The sequence below is a fragment of the Syzygium oleosum genome, unplaced genomic scaffold (assembly GCF_021117445.2).
Source record: "Syzygium oleosum isolate NSW1041296 unplaced genomic scaffold, Sole_v2.1 Sole_v2.16, whole genome shotgun sequence".
In the NCBI taxonomy this organism is placed as follows: Eukaryota; Viridiplantae; Streptophyta; class Magnoliopsida; order Myrtales; family Myrtaceae; genus Syzygium; species Syzygium oleosum.
In genome coordinates this window covers 8,539,923-8,553,634 of record NW_026607500.1, presented here as the reverse complement: position 1 = coordinate 8,553,634, position 13,712 = coordinate 8,539,923, and the positions used below count along the sequence as shown (strand labels likewise).

Sequence of the window (13,712 nt, the reverse complement as noted above, 5' to 3'; positions counted from 1 at the left end):
GAGATTTGGTATTGCCAGGGTTGCGTGACCCCGAGGCCGCCTCGCTTGGCTCGCCCGACCCCGGCGCCGCCTTGTTAGGGTTTTCTTTTGGCGATCTAGGTGATGTATCGTCAAACTCACTTTTAGTCCCACTGTCGCTTGGGTGTGCACAAGCAATGTTGGTACATATGCCTGGTCCCTCGAAAGATGAGACTGTCTAACAATTTCGGACCTCCCCTTTCGACGTGCCTCGGGGTCTTTATGTACCCATCACCTTTATCTCGATTTCGTGATTAGGTTTGAAAATAAAGGGTTCAAAATACGAGTGCTTGATGGTAACATGTCAATGACAATGATTGATTTGTGAGACAATTCCTTTCGGAATCCCGCGGCCAAATCTTAAGAAGACTTTACTACTCTTCATGTAATAAATGTGACATGTATCCCATGGATTGGACTTTCCGTTTGCTCCTCTTTTCTCTTCTTCTAGAGAGCGCAACTAGCTCGTGTAGGCACGGTTTGATAGTCCATTATGTACAGCTCAACGCTCGATTTTGAGCATCATTTCACAGGCTTCGAGCTTCCCACTCAATTAGGTTTCTCAACACTTAAGGAGCACGACTCAACCCGATCGACAAGAAAATCTTTAGTCCCAAATTCAAACTCAGAGTTTTGAATAGACAACAAGAAACGAAAACCGACATTATCCCCATAATTGTAATTTTAGAAATAGTTCTATGCTCTTACCCCTAAAAAAAAATGTTCCCATGTTGTTAAATCATGTGGGAGTTTTGACTATCCGGCCGAGCGTGGTTTCGAGTTTGAGCTCGACTTCGAGTGGAGCTCCGGTAATTCACCGATCGAGTTTAAATAGCTCATGAGTGGCTCGACTCTTTCGCGTCTCTTGTTTGGGCGGAGAATTTCGATTGGAGTGAGTAATAACTCGAGAGATTTTCAAGGCCAATAAAGAGAAATAAAGAAACTTTCAAGAGGGGCAAAATGAGATTTCGGGAGGAGTGTGTAAATTTCTCTTCCATGCTTAATTAACAAAAGAAATGGTGGTGATCACTTGATTCGCTTCTAACTAGAGGTGATGGATTTCAGGGTGAGTTAGTTCCCACCCTGGAATAGAGAACCGGATCGGACAGGATTAATTCCTAGTCTGTGTAACCGAGAAAGGACTCTGTCCACCCTAGTACCGAGGACCCGCAGTGTCACTGCTATGCAAAAAGTAAAAATAAACGAAATAGACTCACAAGCAACCGGGAACATACTGCTCGGTCAATACTTTGTTTTCAAAAAAAAATTTATGGTTTCCGCCGGTTCGATCTGGTCCAGTCCAATCGGCACGTTTCCTTTCCAAGAACCGGGAACCGGACCGATTATTCCCGATTCCAAAAACTCGAAACCGGGAACGGGACCGAGTTCGCGAGAACCATCCAGAACCGGCAAATCCGGTCCGGTTCCCGAGTTGGACCGGGACCGATGCACACCCCCTAACCTCTAACAAAAAGAGAGACCATAATGACCATGATGAGTGGCAATTCTCTCTTATATTATTGCTCCATTTTACATACAATCTCCTTTTGACAATCATGAAACGCGAATCATACGACGTTAGAGTGGAGCGAGAGAGTCCCGCGAGCGAAAGTATCGTGCACGTGATGCGGTGGGGTTCCCACACACGATCTTCAATTCGTCTTATTATTATTATCATTATTATCATTACGATCACTTTCTTTCATTTTTCCTCCTTTTTTTTTTAAATTTTTTTCCCAATATTCCATTTCATGGTTCTCATTGCTCTAATACCTAACGTTACCACTTTGAAAATAGCCCATGATTCGACCTTCGCAGTTTGCTTTACCACGTTTGACCAGTCATGGCTAAATGACAAAATATTTTATGAGCCAGAAAAATAGTCGGACGGAAAATGGGTTCGAAAGGGTGTGTGCTTGTTTCGCGGAAAATAGATGATTTGAAAAATATTTTTCTGGAGATGATCGTTTGTATCGCTCACGAAAATGAATGAACTGAAAATGTTATCATTGCTCACCAAAATGTTTTAATATAAACTTATTATCGGTAATGAAAATATTTTTCATTGATAAATTTTTTCAAACGATACGAGCAATCATTTTCAGAAAATTATTTTCCAAATCATTCGAAGATTTCACCTATTCTTTTAAGATATGATTTACAGGGTTAATACCATGAAAAACCTTAAACTGGTACATTCGTGCCATATTTACTCTAAACTAATTTTTGTGTCATAAAAACTTTCGAACTGGTACATCCGTGCCATATTTACCCCAAATCGGTACATCCGTGTCACATTTACTTCAAATTAATTTTTGTCTCGTGAAAAACCCTAAAGGTTACATCTGTGCCTTATTTACTCTAAACTGGTATGCTCGTGCCATTTACCCCAAAAATCTCATATTAAGGTGGCATGAGTATACCTGTTTGGGATAGTTTGGTGCATCAGTTTGGAGATTTTTGTAATATAAAAATTAATTCGAGGTAAATATGATATGAGTGTATTAATTTGAGATAATTGATGGTAATAGCCTTAAATTATATTTGGAAGATGAAAAGGGGTGCGGAAAATATCTTCGTCGTTTGTCGACAAAACGGGAATGTCCGCATTGTCAATATCACATCTTGTCCCTTTTCCAGTTGTTCGCCTCTTTTGGCTCTTTATTTTTTTTAAATTTAAATATAAGAATTAAAAGTAAAGCACACGAATTTCGAAATACTAAGGGTTTTCACGACCACAAGAATCAGACTCGTCCTTGATATTAATTTTTCTCTTTACCGTACAGAAAATAGACAAATTATACACTATTAATTTCCATTTTCTAGAAAGTTTCCCCTACTAAAAAATTAGCAATTTGATGATCAATAAATATGTCATGGCCAAAGCCAAATTTGGGTATCTTAATCTTTTCCTATTGACGATCTATCGGCATAAATTTTTGGACGACATGTTCACGTGAAATATAAAGAGTTTTTCTTTTGGTCGAAAAAATAATATAAAGAGTTTGCTAAAACTTATTTCCTCACCGACTTTGGTTAATAACTGATTAAAGAACGTGTTTTGTGCTTATTTGATTGATGAGTTGCAATCACTATTCGCCTTGATTACCAATGGATTATGAAATATTAATTCATTGTAGCCGAGTTATATATCGATGTGAGAGACGCTTTACTTACACATAATCGTAGAAAGAGAATTACCGGATGCTTCGAATGTATTAGTCTCGATCAACTTACGTAGTGATATAAATTTCATCCCTTTCATTCGCGATAAAGATCGCGATGGATAGGAAGAAATGCAATTGGAGGGGCCTAATGATAGTTGAGCCTAAATATAGAGAGAGGCACATTCGAAAGAAAGTAGTTTATGTATCAATTTTATGTAGCATTGGTAAAGATTACCTCTTAACATATGGTAATCCCAATTCCTCAGTTTTTTAATTACGTACATAATCCGAAGTCTGGATTGTTATTTTCCGAGCACCGCACCATAAATCATGTAGCGTTGATTATTATGAATTTTCTTTTTTTCTCTTCGCAGTATGAAGATATCTTCATCAATACTCGACATTCAATGATTGTAATTGGGGCGGCTGAATCGCTTAAAGCGTTCGACACAAGAGAGAGGGCATAGCTTCGAGCGTGTCGTATGCAACTATCACACCGTGTATCCAAATGCATCCCTAGCGAGAGGATCCTCGTCAAAAACAATTCGAGAATCACGCGATAACGTGTCGTGGATCAATGTAAATGACATCGAGGTAAGGAATCGAATCAAATATGTACTCTAAATATAATCTCGAGCTTTTGTTTGTTTATAGCATTTCTCTTGAAAAATATTGAACATAGTGTTGATACCTTGCTCATTGCTCATTGCTCACGTTTAAATTGTTTTCTGGAGGAAATCGACTTGATTCGTCTCTTTGGCCGTTTTTCATCGATCTTCGAAGTGTTCATGACATTTCTCTCTACGTTTTCATAAACCCACAGGCTAGAAATCATACGAGCTGGCCGGCTAAGACAACAGATTTTGCTCTATTGCTCGCTTGAAGAAACAGTACAAAAAAAGAAAGTATCTTGGAGCACCTACTAAAATCCCATGAACCTAAATCGAATCGCCCGGGCGCCCCTTTAGCAATAATTTCGAAGTTTAGAGCGGACCCTTCTAATTTATGATTTTTTCCCAAGCTCGCCTATTTACACTTTAGGCCTAAACAAGTCTAAACTCGTTACCAAGTTCATGATCAAGTCTATATTAAAGCGGCCGACACGAAATCAAACAGGCGATGGGGGAAGAGAGCTAGATAGCTCTTTGCCCAAGGCATGGACAAGTACTCACATTTCCCTCTCCCACTATGTTTTCCTCAGCCTTTATGCTTCATCACTAATGCCCTTTTTGGCATAATGTGATGTAGGATGTCAAAAAGAGTAATTGATGCCTGGCAGGAGGACAATGAATCTGGTTGAACCAACTCTCTTCCTTATTAATTATGTTCCAGAAAAAAAAAACCATTATTATAATCCCAGCACTCTCTCTCTCTCTCTCTTAGTGAAAAGTGGTACTTAACTTTTGTCTTATATCATGCTAATTGGAATTAGCTCTTATCACACTTGCAAATATAATATGAGTAGCTATTAGCCGGCTAGTTTGTGGAGTTGTCTGCCTCCTTTGTTCTCTCTTTTAATTTTCTCCAGCCCAAGAATGAAACGAAGAGCAATCAATTGGTGCCTTCTTTCTCACCTTAGAGTGGTCTCTCTCTAGCCATTGCCATTTCTGGCTGGTTTCAGCTCCTTTTCTTTTAGTACCAAACTTTTTTATCTACCAACCTCTCCTAATTAGCAATCTAGAAGCAAGTCTAATTTATAATTAAAGTAAAATAATTGATGAACACAAATTATTTCCCTTTTCTTTTTTTTTTGGAAGTTGAACGTTGGAAAGATTATGAAACTCGATTATACATTTTGTTTGAAGTACAACGGCCGTTATGAATAGGGCTAACACTTGGCCGCCCCAGTACCTTTTTCTCGACGCGTTGCGTTGATGACGCTCTCCATGCATGGAGCCTCGCAAGCGTTATGCCTCTACGTGTACGGAGTCTTTGTACAGGTGTTTACTCATGCATGTATGTTTCCTGACGTACGCTCATGCACTCGCCTTTGAATTCGAAAGGGGAATCCTTTCATCTTTCGAAGAGTGATTCTCATGACGGATCATTTTCATATTTCATTTTTATGTGCAATTTCAATAGTTTTCTCGGTGCCAAATCCCTGAAGTGTGTTTCCATCTTCATTCTTCATCCTGGCAAACAAATAGCGAAAACCGACCAAGACCTCACAATAAATATCAAACTTTTAAAAGATGCCTCGTGCAAAAAATTGTATTTGGAAAGCAATGGCATGGATGCTTCGGGACATTGCATTGACGACACTTTACATTAGGGATGTGCAATTAGTCCGGTTCTACCCAAGAATCGAATCCAACTGTCCATAAAAACAGGTCCGATTCCCAATTTCAAAATTTTGGAACTGCTATTGGGTGGATAGGTTCCATGTTTTGGGTGTTGAACCTATCCACCCACCCACTCATTGAGGAATCGATTAGAACCTGTTTTTTGAAGTTTGAAGAATATGATTTATTATTCTTAAATGAGCTTAACTTCCCTATTACTTTATATTTCTATTTGTTTTGTATCGATGTTTTATTTTGAACCGTTTTGTTGCACATACTATTTTGCTATAATTGTGCTTTGTCTTGGTTTTTTTTTTTTTTAAATGAAGCAAAGAAAAAGAAACCGGTTCCTGGGTTGATCCTGGAACCGGACCAAACAAACACGATAAGTTCTAGAGTCAGTTCCAAGATAAACATGATAGGTTCCAAGCTCCAAAAAATGGAAACCGCTTCTAACAAGGTAGGTTCCAGGTTCTAGATATGGAACCTACCTATCCTTGAACCGATCACTCCTACTCTACACGCATGGCATCTCACGGGAGCTACATCTCTGTGTGTACGAAACCTTTCTACAGGTGTTCACCTGTGCTGGTACGTCTCACCACGTATGCCTTCGAATTCAAAAGGGAAGCCTTTTCATCTCCCGAAGAGTGATTCTCGTAACGGATCCTTCCCACATCTTCATTTACACGGATTTCGATCATTTCGACCGTTTCCTCCTATGCCAAACCCCTGAAGGGTGTTTCATCTCTCCATTCTTGATCTTCCCCTCCCCATTGGCAAACAGACGGGCGAAAACCGAAATTAATGAGAAAACCAGGGACCTCGAAATAAATACCAAACTTTCAAGGGGCGTACCCGCGGAAAACATTCTATTTACAAAGCAAATAGCATAAATTCTCCTCGTACTGTCTCTCTCTCTCTCTCTCTCTCTCCCTAAAAAAGTCTCCCTCATCTCCCCTCATCTCTCACCTCCCGAGTCAAACAGCAGAAGAGAAAAACTATCTACCCGAACAGGAAAAACATTCACTACCAAACACACACACACACACACACACACTTCCAGAAACAACAGCAGCAGCAGCAACAACAACATCCATACTCCCTCTTCGCTCTCCAAGAAAAGACGAAAGTCTCGCATCGATGAGAGAGAAAAACAGGGGACTGGGACAAGAGACCCAATAGCATCGAACACAACACCTGTGAACTACCTTTTGCTTTTTAATGCTCTCTCTCTCTCTCTCTCTCTCTCTCTCTTAAAGAAAGTGCCTTGATTCTCTCCTCTCTCTCTCCCTCTCTTTCCCTCTCCTTGTTTGTCTTTGCTTGAGAAATCGTGCCCTCTTGCTCTCTCTCTCTCTCTCTGGTCCTGCCTTCCCCTCTCGTGATATGGGGTTGTAAATGGCCGTATCGGTGAAAATGGCGCAAACCAACAAACCCCACATTGCCGGCAACGGCGGCGGCAACAGCGAGGCCCCACTGCAGCAGCAGCAGCAGGAGGTGAAGCCCATGTTCCATGACTTCCTCGGCATGAAGAAGCCCGATTCCCCCGCCGCCGCCGCCGCCGCCGCCGGCGGGCGCGGCGGGGACGCCCGCCCGTCGGAGGCGGCGTCGCCGGCCGCCTCCCTGTCCGTGGGGGCCTCCTCCGGCGGCGGGCGAGGGCCTATCTCCACCACCTCTGATCTGGGGTCCGGTGAGTTTTTCAGTGTTCTGCTCAAAATTGAATTTTTTTTTCTGGTTTTTTGGTTCTGTTTTTGATTTTCTTTTCTTTGGGGGGTTGTGTTGGGTCTGTTTGATTTGGCATTTGGTGATGAAGATGAAACTTCGGTTTTGATGTCTTGTTCAACGGATACTTTTTTTGCTTTCTGTTTTTTTTTTGCCTTTGCTTTTCGAGGCATATTGTTTTCCCTGGTGTGATGAGTGCTGGTGTGAATTTCTTCGTCTTCTCCTTCTTTTCCCTCACTCCCTTTTTGTTTTCTTTTTCCTTTTTCTTTGGCTTTGCTGGGTGATTTTCATTGGCAGATATGGACATGATGCTCCTTTTTTTTTTCTTCTTCCCTTTATCTGATGCTATCAAGTGTGGATGCGCCATTAAATAGCTTTAAGTTTCCTGGTGCATGTCTACTTGTTCTTTAGCTACATGCTAATTGGGGGAGTTTCACATATTTGAATGGTGACTCAGTCTCTCTCTCGCTCTTTGAGTGGAGTGGTTGCACTATCTGGGTTGTGGAGCAGTTTGGAGGGAGATCATTAATGGTTTTGGTAGCTTTTTTAAGGATCTTTTTTCTTCCAAAAAAGAAAAGTTCTGAGCCTTTGATTGACCGCCTTTTTCTTTTCACAGAAGTAGGCTTGATTTGCATATACTTTTGCTCACTAGTAGGCTCACTCAATCTCTAGGACTTTTTCCCTCTTGAAACATTCATGCTTGCTCACAATCACATATACATATATATGGATGCACCTGTTCTTCCTGCTTTTGGCTGTTAAATCGAGTGACCTTTGTAAAGTGAAATAGCTGCAATATCATTTACCTTCTGTGGCCTAAAGGCGAGTTTTGATCAGTTTCTCATCAATTATGATAGAAAGACAGGTTAGTAATCATTTCGAGGGCGTTCCCTACTATGTTCCGAGGAGTGAAGCCGAAATAAGTCGCAGATTAGCAGGGAGTAAGCGAAGTGCCTCAGACTCTGCCTTCATTGGCTCAACCAGAGAAGCAATGACTCAGCGAGGACCCGATTCGAATGAGAATTTACATTTAATGAAGGTTTGAATCTTCTTGTGTTAGTGTTTTTCTTTGAATAGAGGATTGACGTGAAACTAACTAATTATAAGCAGGGTGAAGAAATTGGAGTTCAAGTTTCTACTTCATTGTATTCTCTGTGTGTCTTTTCTCGTTACATATCCAGATTCTTCGAAATGGGGCAGGAGGAGAGAGGCCTAGAAGGTCAAATGAAGAGGAGGTTTTACTGGGTGTGCAGCCGCTGAGGCAATCTTCTGGCTCGCTTATATTGCACCCGGGTTCTAGCAGTAGAAATGAGGCGACTGTTTCCAAATGGGAGCGGCCCATGCCCATGAATTTGGGCCCTGCAGTTCAGTTTGCTCCACGAGGAGGTCAATACGTTCCTTTTGTTCACAATGTGCCTCCAAACAGATTCAGGGAAGTCCACCCGAGCCCTCCAGTTCTCTCACAATCGGCTGCTGATGAAGGGTCTAGAACTGGGATCAAAGGCCCCGGAATTTTGAGCTCAATGACTGCCGGTACCAGCTCCGAGAAGAACTTGTCTGCAATGCCTCCTAGTGGCAACAGGGCAAAGACTGCGACACTAATTACAGAGCCAGAGTCTTTCAACCCCCCGAGGTGAATCGCGTGTTTTGTGCAGATGTTATTCCTTTTAGTTAAATGTGTTTGAAGTCCAATGTTTTTTGATCCTTTCAATGCTTCTTTCGGCAGTCGACCTGGATTGACATCAGAAAGTCGGCAAATGACTATATTCTATTGTGGCCAAGCTCATGTTTTTGATGATGTCCACCCAAACAAGGTATTACTATCTGTCTTTGTTGTTAATTTGGATTTCATGATGTGAAGAATGAGTTGTTTATTCCAGTTCGCAATGCTGAAGCTTCGTAACATTTGCAAAATTAAGCAAATGGGGTGATTCTATGTCAAGTTCTTGTTAAGATTTTTTTACCTCTAGTGTCTCTTGTGTCTGTCCTTTAACTCTTTTCCAAGTTACATTAGGGGATTAGAAAAGCTTTCTGATGCTGGAATCTTCTGCTTCCAATGCACGAGCTTGTCATTTGGCACTTAGCAGGCCTTATACCGATAAGCAGGGATCTCGAGCTTCTTGTGCACTGAGTTGGCACTGAGATCAATCTTGAGATCCATACATACCCCACCCAATCTTTGGCCCTTGAAAACGACGTGTTTTTTTCTACGGGAGAATGAACAATCAAGACCATATTTCGAGGCATCCCATTTGTTCAGCTTCAGGGATTCGCGAGATACAGCAAGTTGAATTGAAAATTGCAGCAAAACAAACACAGGCATTTTCCACAACTTCATAATCTTAGGGGATAATTCTTTTGCATTTTTCTAGGCGTCGAGGCTCTGCCATCTGAATTTTTCTTGCTTGGATGTTCAGTACTAGCTTTCTAGACAACAATGATGAAATCCCTCTCGCAATTTTTTGGTTGTTGGAGATGGGAAGAAAAGGGGAGGGCAGCTGCTTTGTGATTGTCACAGTCTTTTCTGTAAGAAAATAGGATTGCTTGATACAATTCATTGCCAAGCCTCATCACTGTACGGTGTAGCTAAAGTCATTTTGCATGCACGCTGTGTGCCTTCCATGGTATATAAGTTAAGGATAATGTTGCTGATATTCGACAAAATCTAGTTTATATGTTCCTTATTTTCACTCTTTAGGAGAAACTGTTAGACTATCCTTATGTGCTAGTGCTACCTCTGCATTCCTCTAAGTGGGATAAGATTACCAAATCACCTTCAATCTGTTCACTTTAATTTCTATCAAGATAAGGTATTCTTCTTGTGAGGGAGAATGTCAAAACCAAAGTTTTGTTATCATGGGATAAATTTAAAACATGACTGACTTGAGAGGAGCATGTTTTTGGGGTAGCGACCATGTTCTATTTGAAGAAAGAATGGTAACTACGGCTTATGTTTCAGTAAACTGTTTATCAGAAAGCTAAATGAGAATAACTGTTCTTTCTCTGATAAAATTGTAATAATTGCACCCCCTGAGTTTTTTAAGGACGGACTGGCTTCTCTTAGTACCAATGGATGTACTCTCTCTCTCTCTCTCTCTCACACACACACGCGCGCGCGCACACCCACAACTGACACCATCACTTACTTTCTGTTTTTATTATTGCTGAGAAATGACCTCTTTATGGCACAGTGGTGGTTTTATCATGAATATGCTTCCATAGTAGGGTAGGAAATCATATTAGTTTGTCCAGCTGAGGCAGGAAAAGCGATAGGTTGCAGATCATACAAGTTGTTGTATTTTGACTAAAATAGAGCAGTGTTAGCTGTTATTTGAACTTAACTACACTTTACATGGCTTTATCTTTTAATTAAGGGGGATATGTTGTTGAAAAGTCACGGCCTTCAAGATTTTCACCAGTAGAACCGCGATGTCTGTTGCTTTTCAGCATTGATCTCTTATCTGTGGGTAAAATCATCTCTTTGTTTCTAAAGCATAGATATTCTGAAAACTCTGCCCGGGACTTGAGCAACCATTATGATGAGGCAGCTGGGTGTTGGAAAATTACTGTTTTGAGTCTGGTTATGCAGTAACTTGGATAATGATTTGCCGGATATACTTCCCTGTATCTTAAATCCTGTATGATGATCTATTTGGGACTTCATCTTAGGGCGGTGAATTTTCCTGTCATACGTTGTTTTGTCTATTTTTGTCATAAAAATTGATACTTTAGGCCAGTTCATTTTCTCTGCTATTTTAGTGGAGACACCTTCCAGGCCTTGTACAGTGGTACTTTTAGGGCAGCCATAATCTGTTACCTTTAAGTGGTTTTTTTCACCCCGAAAGGAGTAACAGAATCAAGGCAGTGGATTTTTCTAAGGGAGTGACCTGGGTTGCGTTGCTTAGTTATTTGTTGCAAAAAACATTGCTTGGGATCGACTGATTCACTCAAAAGTAGTGCCTTGTGTCATGCCTATATTTGTCTATGGATGTTGGCAAATGCTAATACTTTGAAAGGCATGTTCCTTCCTCTGCACATTCTCTTTTGAAGTTTAGTAGTTCTATATCATGGCTGGTTCAAATCCAAGCAACATCAATTGAAAATTTTGAAGTTAGAGAGAAATCAGCTAATAGGTCACGGCAGAGATACAGGTGTAGTTAATAGTTTTTCTTGGTCAATGTGAAGGTGTTTGTTCTTGAGGATTCTCATGTTTAATTTCCAATGGCTTGGAAAACATACTGTCAACATTTCATTGTGATTCCTAATAGTGTCCTTTTCTTTGCGGGGATGATTAAACTTTGGAAATTCCTTGATTTGTACCGTCCACTTTTCAGGCAGATGTCATAATGGCTTTGGCCGGATCAAATGGAGGATCATGGTCAACAATGTACTCGCCCAAATCCGGCACAAGGCCAACTAATGAAAGCAACGTTCTCACCGGAGAAAATAAAGCAAGCGTGTCATTTTCACGAGACTTTCATGGGAAGTCGCCTGCCACCGCCGACTCTAGTCACGGCACTGGATCAGGCAATCGGATCTCAAACCCTTCAGGTGATTCTTTTAAGGATCTCATGTAGCTTCTTTTTTTGGCTGTTGAGTTCAGTGAGCACAATAAGTAGGCATGCCTGGACTAGAGCTCTGGAAAGGATGATTGTTAACCATCTGCCTAAGCAGTTAGTGGTTGCTGCCTTCTGAATTTGCAGGTGGCCCTAGAGGACATCTTATAGTGAAGGACCCGAGAAAACCGCTCCAAGTGGCAGAACGCATTGCCGAAGAGAAAGTCGATCCGTGATGTAAAGTTTTGTCTGGTAAATCGAATTTTCAGTAGAAAGTTCTGTTAACCGGAGTTTTAGCAATCAGCCCCTCTGTTGTTCTCCAATCTTTTGTGGCTTCATTGATTTCCTATTTGTCCTTCCCCATTCTTCTTTTGGATTGCCAATGAGGAATCTGTTGATCTGTGGAAAGAATCTGAAGGAAATCATTGCTTGTAGAGACCCAGTTAAAATCCTTGCACTGCCTTTGCTTCATTTTCAGTAAATGAACTAGAAAAAAGGGGCAAAAAAATGAGGAATGCTTTTGATGTCCCCATCATGAGTTCAATGCATATCGCGAGCTTGAGAAATGAAAGTGGTTCAGTCGAACTTCTGGCTCTTGCGAATGGTCTGTTTCTTGACAAGGCGTGCACTCCCGTTACCGAACTCCGGCGCCTAATTACATTCAATGGGTTATTTCAAATTCAAGGTGTTGTGATTCTCTCTCTCTCTCTCTCTGGGATTGTTTATGTTTGCGATGTTCATTTTTGTGTTATGTACAAATTCTACCACTAGTGCATCTGCAAAAACCTGGTACTTGAAGCTCAGCCCTGTAGATAGTCATTGAAATCTAGCTTTTGAGTGGGCTTTTAAGAAGTATGGATGGTATCCATCCGTACTCCAACTTGCTTAGATATGATGGACTGATACAGGCTGGGAAATGTCTGCTGTGTTGTTGCAACTGGGTCATGAACTGAGTAAATGCTACTCACCAGACTAAGAATAATGTCTTGCCATGCGTCTTGCCACGCCTGTGCGCGCTTCGGAAGTGCTACCACGTCCGAAAGAAACCAAAAATTTTTAACTGCGAATTGACTGAGTTCGAAGCTTCACTCAGACAATCTGAACTGGTACTACGTCAGGGATTATCAGAAGCGAAGCACTGGCGCATAGTAATCTTCAATAATTAATGCTACATATCTATTTGATCGATGCATTATCATGGTGGTGCAAAATCGCATTTTCGAGAGGTTCTAACTGACGCCCGCACACGGCGACGACACATTTCGCGACACCCCAGTCGTGGCTTCACATATGTACGCCGCGTCGGCGGCTGTAATCATCTCGAGTTTGTCTTCAAATTAGATGGTGGACATTCTAAATACCAGATCAAGATGGCAGATCGTGTTGTTCTCGAGAGACAATCGTGAGTGTTGTTGAGTTGGGCCGTCGATAGCTCCTTTTCCTTGTTGGACCTGATCCGATGGCATCAGCATGCGCCCTAAGCAAGTGTTTCCTATGTCGGGTCGTGTGGCATTGGTCTCTTCTAGAAGTGTTGAAACGGGTTGAAGACCCATTTGTTAACCCTCATAGGTGATGAATTGGTTAGCTAATTATTTCTAAATTTGTCGATATGAATTCGAATAATAAAGTCCAATTAAATGCGGGTTTTTAATGGGTCTAAAGCCCAATCCACGTGCAATCCCTCTTCACTTGTCTTCGGGTTCGAGTTGGAGGTTTTCAAATGGGGCAACTTATATTCTAGTTTTATCGTCTACTTATGGTTTTCTTCTCTTTTTTTCTCAAAATTGAAAAACAGTAAAATTTATGATCTTTCAAGCTTTAGAAAATCGTGAAAATCAGTACGTGATTTTAAGAGATGTCGGATACTTCATTGTGAAACTCGAAAAATTTTGCAATAAAGAAAAAGTCGCAAACAAGTCGAAAATCTTATTTTGAACCTTATAAAACTAATATAAAATTTATCTTTT

General features: G+C 41.0%; 1 protein-coding gene across 2 annotated transcripts; it reads left to right on the top strand.

The window, feature by feature from the left end:
- The first annotated feature begins 6,384 nt into the window (after positions 1-6,384).
- Positions 6,385-12,293, top strand: LOC115686221 (protein TIFY 8). Of its 2 annotated transcripts, none has more exons than XM_056318833.1 (6): positions 6,385-7,157; positions 8,047-8,228; positions 8,371-8,822; positions 8,913-9,003; positions 11,524-11,740; positions 11,893-12,293. In XM_056318833.1, the coding sequence occupies exons 1-6, from the start codon at positions 6,866-6,868 to the stop codon at positions 11,979-11,981; spliced, it is 1,323 nt and encodes a 440-aa protein (XP_056174808.1). In that variant the 5' UTR covers positions 6,385-6,865; the 3' UTR covers positions 11,982-12,293. The 2 variants fall into 2 exon arrangements, with proteins under 2 accessions (XP_056174808.1, XP_056174809.1); XM_056318834.1 differs by having other exon boundaries at positions 6,386-7,157; positions 8,916-9,003.
- Positions 12,294-13,712: the final 1,419 nt, after the last annotated feature.

Coding starts and splice junctions, on each gene's coding strand:
- LOC115686221 (XM_056318833.1), top strand. CDS start 6,866: ATGGCCGTATCGGTGAAAATGGCGCAAACCAACAAACCCCACATTGCC. Junction 7,158..8,046: donor CACCTCTGATCTGGGGTCCG/GTGAGTTTTTCA, acceptor CAATTATGATAG/AAAGACAGGTTAGTAATCAT. Junction 8,229..8,370: donor AGAATTTACATTTAATGAAG/GTTTGAATCTTC, acceptor TTACATATCCAG/ATTCTTCGAAATGGGGCAGG.